The sequence below is a fragment of the Macaca mulatta genome, chromosome 5 (genome assembly GCF_049350105.2).
Source record: "Macaca mulatta isolate MMU2019108-1 chromosome 5, T2T-MMU8v2.0, whole genome shotgun sequence".
NCBI classification, from domain to species: Eukaryota; Metazoa; Chordata; class Mammalia; order Primates; family Cercopithecidae; genus Macaca; species Macaca mulatta.
In genome coordinates, this window is record NC_133410.1 from 192,536,717 (window position 1) to 192,549,751 (window position 13,035).

At 45.9% G+C, this 13,035-nt stretch overlaps 1 protein-coding gene across 1 annotated transcript in view; it reads right to left on the reverse strand.

Moving 5' to 3' along the window:
* Positions 1-1,850: 1,850 nt before the first annotated feature.
* ENPP6 (ectonucleotide pyrophosphatase/phosphodiesterase 6) overlaps positions 1,851-13,035 on the reverse strand; it is a 120,804-nt gene continuing 109,619 nt past the window's right edge. The window contains exons 7-8 of the mRNA XM_001082274.5: positions 10,453-10,576; positions 1,851-4,463 (exon numbers count right to left, since the gene is read on the reverse strand). Of these exons, the coding sequence (XP_001082274.4) occupies positions 4,258-4,463; positions 10,453-10,576 (330 nt within the window). The 3' untranslated portion in view covers positions 1,851-4,257. The remainder of the gene's footprint in view (positions 4,464-10,452; positions 10,577-13,035) is intronic.

The window sequence follows — 13,035 nt, forward strand, 5'->3', positions numbered from 1 at the left end:
GTCTTTTTTTTTTTTAACTTTAAGTTCGGGGATACCTGTGTAGAACATGTAGGTTACATAGGTATATGTGTGCCATGGTGGTTTGCTGCACCTATCAATCCATCATCTAGCTTTTAAGCCCTGCGTGCATTTGGTGTTTGTCCTAAGGCTCTCCCTCCCTCTGCCTCCTACCCACCAACAAGCCTCAGTGTGTGATGTTCCCCTCCCTGTGTCCATGTATTCTCATTGTTCAACTCCCACTTATAAGTGAAAACATGCGGTGTTTGGTTTTCTGTTCCTGTGTTAGTTTTCTGAGAACAATGGCTTCTAGCTTCATCCATGTCCCTGCAAAGGACATGATCTCATTTTTTTTAATGGCTGCACAGTATTGCAGGGTATACATGTGCCACATCTTCTTTATCCAGTCTATCATTAATGGGCATTTGGGTTGGTTCCAAGTCTTTGCTATTGTAAATAGTGCTGCAGTAAACATACGTGTGCGTGTGTCTTTATAACAGAATGATTTATAATCTTTTGGGTGTATACCCAGTAATGGGATTGCTGGGTTAAATGGTATTTGTGGTTCTAGATCCTTGAGGAATTGCCACATTGTCATCCACAATGGTTGAACTAATTTATAGTCCCACCAACAGTGTAAAAGCATTCCTATTTCTCCACAGCCTCACCAGCATCTATTGTTTCCTGACTTTTTAATAATCATCCAAAAAGAGCCCGTATAGCCAAGACAATCCTAAGCAAAAAGAACAAAACTGGTGGTATCATGCTACCTGATTCAAAGTATACTACAAGGCTACAGCAACCAAAACAGCATGGTACTGGTACCAAAACAGATATATAGACCAATGGAACAGAACAGAGACGTCAGAAATAACACCACACATCTATAACCATCTGATCTTCAACAAACCTGACAAAAACATGCTATGGGGAAAGATTCCATACTTAATAAATGATGCTGGGAAAACTGGCTAGCCATGTGCAGAAAACTGAAACTGGACCCCTTCCTTACACCTTATATAAAAATTAATTCAAGATGGATTAAAGACTTAAATGTAAAACCCAAAACCATAAAAACCCTAGAAGAAAACCTAGGCAATACCATTCAGAACATAGGCATGGGCAAAGACTTCATGACTAAAACACCAAAAGCAATTGCAACAAAAGCCAAAATCGACAAATGAGATCTAATTAAATTAAAGAGCTTCTGCACAGCAAAAGAAATTATCATAAGAGTGAACAGGCAACCTACAAATTGGGAGAACATTTCTGCAATCTACCCATCTGACAAAAGTCCAATATCAGAATCTACAAGGAACATAAACAAATTTACAAGAAAAAAACAACCCCATCAAAAAGTGGGCAAAGGGTATGAACAGACACTTCTCAAAAGAAGACACTCATGTAGCCAACAAGCCTATGAAAAAAACTTCATTATCATTGATCATTAGAGAAATGCAAATCAAAACTGCAATGAGATATTATCTCATGCCAGTCAGAATGGCGATTATTAAAAAGTCATCTCATCTTTAATCTGAGGCTCATTCCTTTCATTTGTTCTCAGTAGACCAACCCAATTATCTTTGTCCTGGAATCAGCAGTGAAGTTGAAAAGTAATCCAGGAGAAAAAGTGTCTATATATATTCCTAGCAGATTTTACTCCTATGGAAAAAAACACATTTAGAGAAAGTGGAATTTTCCTAAGGAGAACAATGTAATTTTAAAACAAAAGGGAACAAATTTTCACCAAATAATTAAGCCATCAAAAATGTATGCATTATTTAAGTAAAAAGTTTTCTTTTTTACCCTCAGTGTCTGAATTTTCTTTATTGTTTACCAGGATTCATGATTCCTTTTGTAGCTTGTTCTCAGTCATTTATTCAGTTGAGTAATTACACTTTGTCAGACAAATATCTAAAATTTTATTATGTAACTTGCAGATTTTCAGGACAAGTGAAGGAGGAAAATGGCAGAAGAGTTCAGGAAAGACAAAAATGCAAGACTATGTCTAAGTTTATGCCTCTCTTGAGTTTGATGATCCACTTTTAATTTAATCATCTGAGTATCTCTTGGGGTTTCTGCCTTCACAATGGAGGAAAGTGGGCTCCGCCGAATTCATTTGAACACCGTCCTTTAAGGAGAAAGAAACTCTGAACAATAGATGTCTTTTTCAACAACTACTGCCAATGTTTTGAAAGTTCTCATTTGTTTTCAGCTAGATAACAAAGGCTGAAGAGTCGCCTTCTTTCCAGTTGATCCGATGGTTTACTGGCGCTTTTAAAACACATTACATAAATCCTTAGAAATCTTTTGTGAACGTAAATTCAGTATTTTTAAGCAGTAATCCTTTGCTCTCATGATTCATGGCATGGAGACAGCACGCAGTCTTCCTGAATCAAGGTGAACGTTGATATTCAGTTTTCAAGGTAACACACCATATGAGGCCTCCATCGTCCTGAGGAGACCTGGCATGTTGCCTTTTCCCAACAAAAAGTCTCATTTGCAGATGTACCTCAATTAGTGCAAACTTTTTTTTTCTTTCTCTTTTTTTGGGGGGGTTGGGGGATGGGGTCTTGCTCTGTTGCCCAGGCTGGAGTGCAGTGGTGTGATCAAAGCTCACTGCAGCCTTGACCTCCTGGGCTCAAGTGATTCTCCTGCCTCCACCTCCCGGGTAGCTAAGACCACAAGTGTGTGCCACGATGCCTGGCTAATTTTTTAAAAATCTTTTATGTTTTGTAGAGATGGGGGTCCCCCTGTATTGCCCAGGCTAGTCTGGAACTCCTGGCCTCAAGGGTTCTTTCATCCCTCCTTGGCCTCTGAAAGTGTTGGAATTACAGGTGTGAGCCACCATGCCCAGCCCAAACTCATTTTTTAATGCAATAATAGTGTATGCAAGTATATATATATGTATATAGGTATGAATGACCATGTAAAAAGGCAGTTGTCTCTTGTGTTACAAGTTCTCCTAGAGCAAACACAGATGACTACGCTAAAAATATTTCAACTCAGGCTCCATGGCTCTTCTCAAGGGTATCAAAAGAACTTAGGTCTCAAAGGTGGTACTTTGGCCAAACTGTTTCCTAATCAAATGACCAGTTAATTGGTCAGTGACTGGGATTCTGCTCCATTGTGCTCTCTCCTTTCTCCACCAAGCACCATTTTCTTTGGAGTTCTATGCCACTCAAAGACTGTCATTAAGCAAGCCGTGCTGCAGGAGTACTGGTGCCCAGGACTGAGACTTAGTGCATCACCTCTCCAAGCAACCCACTGAGATCCTTGCTGATGCCTCCACATTCTCATCAGTGAGCCAGTGCTTTCCCAGCCTATACTACCATGTCAGGAATTGCTCTTGTCTGCACCCTGTATTGGGAGCCACAGAGTGGCAGTGTCTGAGGAAGCCTTTGCACAGGTAGATGGGCAGGGCAGGCAGCCAGGCAGGCCATTCATCCGTCCGTCAACAAGCAGGGCCTGCTATGTGCCAGGCTTCATGCCATGATGTACTATGTGTGATAAGTCTCACAGAAATCCATGTCCATCAGAAGCTTTTCTGCTCCTCATCAGAAGCAAGGGAGAAATTTTTGTGCACTCAGACTGGGAGGGGACTCATGTCTTTCACCTTGTTCTGTGAGTTCTCCAATCCTTAGTGATTTCTTTATTTTTTGATTGATTGGTGATCCATGCTAAGTTATGTCTTTTCTGGAACTCAGTATCAGATGAAAAAATTCCATGAGCTGGGTCAGAAATAGACAGTAGCTTTTGCTTTCGTGTAGACCTCCTTTTATCAGGGATGGAAGGGACAGTACAGGATTGTGGCCACAGACACTGAGGATGGCTCCTGGGTGTGGACAGGGCACAGACAAGGGCCTGGTCTGAGGGGCTCCTTTGTGCAAAGTGGGACAGAGAGGGGCCCAGAGCCGCATCTGTCTGCAATGTCCACTCCAAGTTTGGTTGCTGCAGGAGCAGGTCCCTGCTCAGAGAGTTCATCCTGAGTAATGTGAAAAGAAAGGAGAAAATGACACATAACTGAACAAATGGAAAGCTAGGATTTTTCTACCTTCTGGAAAAACAAGGTTTGTATCTTTTTTTAACAAGTAGGAACTTTTATGTATACAATTATCCAAGAATAATATATTTACAATGTGCATGGCCTTGATTGTGTTAATGAAGCTATTATTCACACACAAAATGAAAATCATCTGGCTTTGGAGGCCCACTTTGCTGATGGTGGTGTTTTTTTTTTGGGACAAGCAATAAGATCAGTTATGCAAGCAGGAAAAGAACGATCAGGGCCAGGGCCCAGTGGCTGGGCTGGACAGGTGGGGCGGTGCTGGCGCGGCCCTTCAGCATGCACATCACCCTGGACCAGGACCCGTTGTTGGGCAGTGGGGTGATGCCCACCACGTTGCACATGACGTTGTAGACGTCCACCGATCTGATAGGAGCGGCTCTGAAGTTGGATTTGAAATCTGAAAGGGAAAGGCAAACAAACAAGTTGTCATGGCAGCTCTGGGGCAGAGGTGGGCTGAACGCAATAAAGAAGAATTACACTCAGGCTGCAGGTGGCATTGAGATTAGGGAATCAGCTCCATCAGTGGGATGTGGCCTAGAGAGTGTGAACATAGAAGGGTATCTGGAAGGCTGTAGGTTAGAAAGGGAAATAGCTTTCTATGGCTCATGGAGATGAATTTCTTTAAAAGACAAGCAGCAGAGCCAGGCTTGGGGGGCTCACACCTATAGTCTCAGCAAGTTGGGAGGGCGAGAAGGGAGGATTGCTTGAGCCCAGGAGTTTGAGACCAGCCTGGGCAACAGAGCAAGACTCTATCTCTAAAACAATTTTTTTAAACCAGGCATGGTGGTGTGCTCCCAGCTACTCGGAAGGCTGAGGCAAGCAGATCACTTAAGCCGAAGAGTTCAAGGCTGCAGTGAGCCACGATGGTGCCACTGTACTCCAGCCTGGATGAGAGAGCGAGATCCTGTCTCAAAAAAAAAGGTAATCAGCAAACAGATTTTCTTTGTGCGTAACTGTGCTCTCTTTGTGACAACAGCACTTTCTTTGGGAGGCTGGGGGAGGCTGAAGGGCCATCTGATGCTTCTCCATGTCTGCAGAGTGCAGTAGAGCCTGTATGGCCACAGAGTGACTGTCTTGCCCTTAACCAAATTAAATGCTATGTCATCTTCCAGAGCATCTATCTAGCCAGGACCGACAGCCAGAGTGCCAGTGTCTACTGCAGAGACCGCAGGACAGCCAGAGTGCCAGTGTCCACTGCAGAGACCGCATGACAGCCAGAGTGCCAGTGTCCACTGCAGAGACCGCATGACAGCCAGAGTGCCAGTGTCCACTGCAGAGGCCACATGGTAACTCAAGAATGTTTTCTCACTTTGCTGCCCCATCGAGGCCACAGGTCTTGATGGAATGTGAAACTGTGCAATTTTCTCAGTGCTGGTGCTGGCTAGCTCAGCAGCCACGGCGATGGCTTCCTAAATACATTTGGAAGATGAGTGGAACACTCTTGGGGAGCATTTTACCAACAGATAAAATAAATTAGCCATGTGGAAAATGAGCAAACTGGCATCTGAATCAGGGATCCATGTGCAGGCTCTCAGGGATCTAATGGACATGACCACTGTGCCTCTGCCCAGAGTGACCCCAAGCTCCAGAGTCGGGTAAGAACAGACAGGTAAGGTGGCCATGCCCAGCATGGTGAGCGAGGGGCGCCGAGGGTGACTCCGCAAGCCTTTGGAGGGATTTCAATCAAGGGATTTCTCCTCCTCTTCAGGGGGCAAATGAGAGGCAGAATTCAAAGCACTTGTCCATTTAAAGAATGAATGTAAGATTTTAGTAATATACATAAGAAGCTTCACTTTTAGGACCCAAACCAGAGCTTCCAACAAAATACCCAATGCTACATTAAGGTTGAATTGAGGGAGGAGATTTGATCCATTGATAAAGGCCTGTGCCTGTGCTTTTTAGTTCCCCTACAACTTTTGAAGGAAATGAGTTGTTTGGGGGCTGTAAAGCCAAGTTTTTTAAGATATTAGAAAATAATCTTTATAACTGCTTTGCTAAATAATCATAAATACTTCCGTTAAAAAGCAAACAAACAGCAACACACGGCAATCTATTCCAGAGGCATCAGCGCCAAATTCTGCTCCTCTATTTATCCTGGAATTATACACTGGAAAAAAGGTAAATATAGACACTTCTGCCACATAGTATGTTAGATCCAGGGCAACTGCCCAAGTAGCACGTGTTGCTGCCTTTGGAGAATTAAAGTTGAATGCAATATAAAGCGGTGTGTGGGCTCCACCACCAGCCTGCCCCCAGCATGCACTAGCTGAGTGACCTCAGGAAACAGGCATAGGAAGTCGTCATTCCTGGCACGTTGTGTATACTCAGTAAATGGTCACTGCTATTATTAATAAATATGTATGACAAGGGCAAATTGTGGTTTGAATATATTCACTTTGTAAATTATTTGGAGGGTTCACTTTTCTTCAGGGGCATGGAGGATAAGGGTCAGCTTCTCCTCAAAGTAAAAATTGGTTTTAAAAAATGTAAAACCTGGTTAGCCACGGTGGCTCAGCCTATAATCCCAGCACTTTGGGAGGCCAAGGTGGGCAGATCACCTGAAGTCAGGAGTTCAAGACCAGCCTGGCCAACATGGTGAGACCCCGTCTCTACAAAATTTACAAAAATTAGCCGGGTGTGGTGGCAGGCGCCTGTAATCTCAGCTACTCAGGAGGCTGAAGGAGGAGAATTGCTTGAATTGGGGAGGCGGAGGTTGCAGTGAGCCAAGATTGTGCCATTGCACTCCAGCCTGGGTGACAGAGCGAGACTCTGTCTCAAAATAATTAATAATAATAATAATAATAACAACAACGTAAAACCTGCCCAGAGAGGAGAAAGGAAGGGCTGCCCCAATATCCCAGCCCCTCTCAGTATCGAGGCAAATCAGACAATCAGAAGAGGATAGTAGTTACACTTCCCATCCGAGGAATCAACTGCAGCATGAGAAACCAGTGGAACGGTTGTTCCAGCGACATGGAAGCAACTCTTCTATCTCCTTCTTCTCATGTGACCTGGATGTGCTAATCCTACTGCCACATGGGGCCATGCCTGGCTGTGTGTGGGTGGGAGGGCATATGAGACAGTGGACCATAATAAGCCCAGGTGCCCCCCAGCCTTTCAAATACCTACTTCTGGATGGGCACTATGGCTCACACCTGTAATCCCAGCACTTTGGGAGGCTGAGGCAGGAGGATGGCTTGAGGCTGAGGAGTGCAAGATCAGCCTGGGCAATATAGCAAGACCTCAACTCTGCAAAAATAAAAAAAATTAGCTAGGTGCGGTGGTGTGTGCCTGTAGTCCCAACTACTCAGGAGGCTGAGGCAGGAGGATCTCTTGAACCCAGGAGATAGAGGCTACAAGTGAGTCATCACGTCACTGCACTCCAGCCTTGATGACAGAGAGAGACCGTCTCTAAAAAACAAAACAAAACAAAAATCCTCTTCTTTAACACTTCACAGGAAAAACTGAGATCAAATTCTTCTGACAAAAGTATTAGAAAATGTTATCTTTTTATACTGAAAATATGAAATCAAATTCTGTGCATTTAAGCAGAGAGGAGAATTGAGATTTCTTTCCCATCCCATCTAGTTCATGGCCTCCTGTTCTGCAGGGTTAGTGCTTTGGGCTCAGTGCAGAAACGATCCAGGCTGAAATGAGAAAGCTTTTAGAAAATTCCTGAATAGCAAAACAACGCCTGATCCAACTGAGGACTCAGACAGGCTCTACTAGCTCAAGATGGCACTTCAGACATGGACTGAGAGTCCAAGTTATCCTCGCGCGTTTACATTCTCTTGGTTATTAGAGAAGATGTGTCTCTTACAGAGAGGAGGTTCTGCAGGCTTACACTGTGCCTGGCCACCGGGGGCTGCTTTCCCAGTGAGGCTTGCTAGCTCTCAGGCAGCTCACCGACTCACACTCCTGCTGTCTTATCTCGAACGTGGAGTTCTCTAGGGCAAGATTAGACCGTTCAAATTAGAAACTGGGATTAACGAGAGAAAAGCTCTCCTGCAGAATTACTTCCCTTTCTCTTTGCTGGACCAGACTCATTGACTTCTAAGGCAGCATCTGGGCAGCTGCAGTGATGCTCAGCTTTCTCCCTAAGCAAGAAGCACATACGGTTAATCAGGAGGGATGCACCTTTATCTCAAAGTGCAGCTAGATAGCTATTAAAGGCCTTGCTCTTAAATTTTCTTCTCAGTAAACAGCCAGTGTGTAAAGCTGTTTAATTTTTCATGAGAACTGGAGCCAGAACGTGATGGTTTGCGGGAGGCTCTCGATGCTGTATCTGCCTGGAAACATTTTGCAATTAGCCCAGTCCATTTTCATCAGGGGTCATCTATCTGTCCGTAAAAGACTGGGAGCTTTTAGTCTTAAAGGAGCCTATGACGGAGGCCTCTGTTAATGGACAGAATCTCTTCACTGAATTTTAACTTTAAGCTAATGCAGCTTTGGGTACCTTGTTTAAAATTTGGGGCTAGATTTGGTTCTGCTTTAAAATATTCCTGAGACTCGGCTGGGCACAGTGGCTCACGTCTGTAATTCCAGCACTTTGGGAGGCTGAGACATATGGATCACCTGAGGTCAGGAGTTTGAGACCAGCCTGGCCAACATGGTGAAACCCCGTCTTCCTACTGAAAATACAAAAATTAGCCAGGCATGGTGGTGGGCTCCTATAGTCCCAGCTACTAAAGTGGCTGAGGCAAGAGAATTGCTTGATCCCAGGAGGTGGAGGTTGCAGTGAGCTGAGATCGCACCACTGCACTCCAGCCTGGGTGACAAGAAACTGTCTGAAACACACACACACACACAAGAACACACATACACACACACACACACACATATATTCCTGAGACTCTCATTTGTATATAGTCCTTCCCAGACAACTGCTTTGCATTCATGATCCTATTTCCCTCATCTGGGAATGGAGGGTGCCACACTTTTGAATGAAAGCCTTGCTGACTAATGTTCTCCCAAAGAGAGACCATGACCCTGGAATGTATCCAATGTAATCCAGCAGTTACCCTCAGCGTGCTCCATTCCTAATTCCTTTAGCTTTGGGGCTCTGCATGTCTGACCTGGGGTTCGGCTGACAGGGAGCACCTGATAACCATTATTGGTTAAAGGCAGCATCTTCAGAACCCTCTCTTAGGCCAACATCATGAACCCTGTTAGTGTTCCATGAATTTGCTGCTACTGCTTCTAATGCTCCCTTGAGGACTTGGGAACCCGGATCACATGCGGAAAGGGATTTGGACTAATGTGTTTCCTAAGCTCAGGCACCCACGAAGGTTGCAGAAACTGACACCTCATAGTTCTTAACAGGGATTTTGTGGAAAGTAGAGTGAACCATGGTAGGCCGAATAAGGGATGCTGACATACGTCTTTGATCTTACTACACTGAAGAGATAAGCAGAGCTTGTAGATGTGATATCTAACCTATAATTTGAAAGGCAAACGTGGACTTTTGGGGGCTGAAACATTTTGACCAACATCTAGAGAAAGGCATTCAGAATACAGGCATCAGGGTAGGCTGCTTATAATTAGTACAGGAGGAGGGACTGTACTAAGAAAGAAGGATAGCTCATGAACCAGTCAACTGGTTGGTTGATGGCTGATGGCTGTTGGACGCTTTTTTCCCCTTTTTAATTTTTGTTTTTGGGAGAAGAGGGTGTTCAGGTAGTAGTAAAATCTTGAGTGTTTGGCAAACTTTTCCGAAGTATGAATTGACAGGGATCCATCTGTTAAATCAAATGACCAGATAGGCCTCCTCCATCTCTCCTCTCCTCCAGCCCTAGGAATTAATCTGGTCAAGGAAGACAAAGCAAATTTGCTCTCATCCAAGGCATCCCTCGTCATTCTGGCTCATTCTCAAAGTCAGGCTCAAGGTCATTTCCGTGCCTGCCCTTGAGCACATCCCAGCTTCTGGTTGGGCCCTAAACTAAATGAGCCTCCCTGAGGTGGGTGCTGTAGATGGAAAGGACTGTGGAAGAGCCAGACCTTGAGAAGCGATCGCATCAACTGTGAGACTCACAGCTGTCAGCAACCTGGTGTCCGATAAGCTTTCCTGGACATCAGATAGCTGTGAAATAACATTTTGATGAATTAGGTAAAAAATGAATCACAAACATGTGGAATACATTTTCTTCACTGCACTCAGGATTTAAAATTTACGAGGCAAAGTATTTGGCTACATTTGCCAAACCCAAGAAGCATTTGAAAGGAAGCCAGCAAAAGATGTTTCATGGAGACCGGCTGGGTTTGCTCTGCTTGGCTCATAAAGAGGGTCTGTAAGGAAATCTGCAACCTCTCCTGGCACCCATAGCCCCCCCTTACAGATGCTTCCCTGGGAATGGGGTCTGAGAGGATCTGGTCATTTCCTCGCCTACCAGGTCCGAAGGCCAGGAAGATGCCCCGCATGTCCATGAGCTCGTTGTCGTAGCCGTGCCATCCACGCTGCCAACCTTCCCGCCTGCCGGTGCTGTTCATCCAAAACGGAAGCATCTCTCGATTCTGAAACCAAGCAAGGCAGACACGTGACTCTGAGTCCTGAGTGGTGCTGAGCGGGCATCTGCTCCACGCTGCCCCTCCAGCAGGGGGCGCTTTCCTCCTCTGCACACTGACTGAGCCACCCAACCTCAGCTGCCACTCTTCCTGCTCCAGGCGGCTCAGACCTTGGGCAGCAGCCTATTCAATTGCTAAGTGCTCTAGTTAACAAGATGTTTTCCTACATGGGGCTGAATTGTGTCCCATAATCAGTTTTAGAGCCACTAAATATAGTAAGTTAGTGGCAGAAGGGATGTTAAAGTGTATCTGTGGTGTCATAAAAAATGTATTTGGTCTTTGTCCCAGGTTTCTCACCTAGAGCTCCGAAAACCAGGGGTACAATTTCCTGAGTGATAAGAATGTCTTTGGCTTTCCATTTAAAAGGAGCTATTTTCTCCCACACCTGAATTAATGCTACTGAGAGGGGTCCTGGAGTTGGGGGCTAGACAGCTTCAGGGTGGAGGCTGGCCACCAGAGGAACCAGACCAGGAGAGGGGAGAGGGGTTGGAGACTGAGTCCAATCACCTGACCCATGATTTCCTCACTCGTGTCTGCTCAATGAAGCCCCATATGAAGCCCACGGGGCGTGCGGTTCCGGAGCCCCTGGGGAGTGGAAACTCTGCCTGCCTCACCTCCCATGCTTTCTCTCCCACGGGCCTCTCTATGTGGTGCCTCCCTAAGGGCCATCCATTCCAATAAAACCATCGTCTTAAATGTAGTGTGCTTTCCTGAGTTCAGTGATTGTCCTAGTGAATGATCAAACCTGAAGTGTGATCCCTCGAATGTAGCCAAATCAAACACAGGTGCCGGCATCCTGGGGACCTGGGACTTGTGGCTGGCATCTGAGTGGGGGCTGTCTTGTGGGATGGAGTCCCTTGACCTGTGAGGCCCACTCTAACTCCAGGTATTGTTGTCAGCATTGAACTGAATGGCGGGATATCCAGCTGACGGAGAATCGTCGGGAAACATTATCTATCTAATCACATTTCCTAGCAAAGCAGCTGGAGCCCAGCCTCAGCACATTCCAGCGCCCTTTCCCATGCAGCCCACCCTGCCCTTCTTCCTCCTAGCCCTGACCTTGGGAGCAACTCCAAGCCAGCCTCCTCTCCTCTGTTAATGAGCACAGTGGAAGATGGCACCTTTGCTTCCCTTTTCCAGGCTTTGCAGATCTTAATTTCCCTCAACCACTCTTCCTTTGGGAGGGGTTCCAGAACCATCACTTCCCATCACCCTTCTTTTCTTCAGAACCAAATTTTCTACAGCTGCTCACTTCGTATGAAATAGAGGACTGAGAGAAGGCTTTGCAAGTCCTGTGGAGGCTGCAGCCGGCTGGGCGCAAGCCTAGTCATGTACCACAGAAGCCACTCATTCTTCTAAGACCTCACCAAGGACGAACCGTCCATCTTTGCTACGCAGGTTTCAATATTACAAATATTTACTACTTCAAATGCAGGAGGTAGAATAGGCTGGTCATGATGAATGAGTAGAATCAAGACCGCTAAGCTACCAGCAATTTACAGGTTGGCTCACGAGACTAGTAACAGTATCATATGTTTAGTGAGCCAAGCAGTCCACCAAGAGCTGACACCAACATCCACTCAACCATCACAACATCCCAGTGGGGATGATACCATTTCCTCCGTGTTGTAGTTGAAGGGACTAAGGCTCAGAGAGGTGAAGTGACTGAGTCAGAGCCACACAGCTAGTGCAAGGCAGGGCTGGGACTGGAACCCAGGTCATCTGTCTCCCGGTGCCTGGGCCCCTTCCACTCCATACTGCCAGAGGTCACTGCAGTGCTCCTGCTGGCACTGGCCAGTGAGGTGTCACCTTGCACCTCACATCCTCACTCACAGAGTGTGACCAGAACCAAAGCACTAACAGGATTTTGGAACTGGGTTGGTGCAGTTAAATTAGGTTAAATTCCAGCTGCTACTTTCTAGCTCTGGGATCTTGGCTATTTCACTTCTGTGAGCTGCAGTCTCCCTGCTGGTCCTGGCCACCTTGTAGGGTCTGTGGGGGATGGCATGACTGTGTGCTAAGTCCCTGACATACAATAAGTGCTCAATAGGTGGCAGCGGTCTGGTCCGCAGATGCCCCTGGCGGTGGGGCCAGGCACCCAGGCCGTATGCAGCCGGGCAGTGTGGGTCGTGAGGGCTGAGCCTGCTTATGCTTATTTAGCTGTCATATCACATTGCACAGCCATCTGCTCTCACCCCATAAATCGCCCCCTCGCATTGCAGCTTTCCAAGTTTCTCCGTTTCCTGAGTTTCCCGCATCCCTCGTCCCTCCTTCTCCAGCTGTGGCTCGTGTTTTTCCATGGGAAGGTTTCTTTCACTTACTGCATCTCTAACTTTCTCTTTTTCTTCCTTATCTGTCCATGGTGATGATCACAACACATCCCAATTTAGTCTCACCAGCTAATTTAA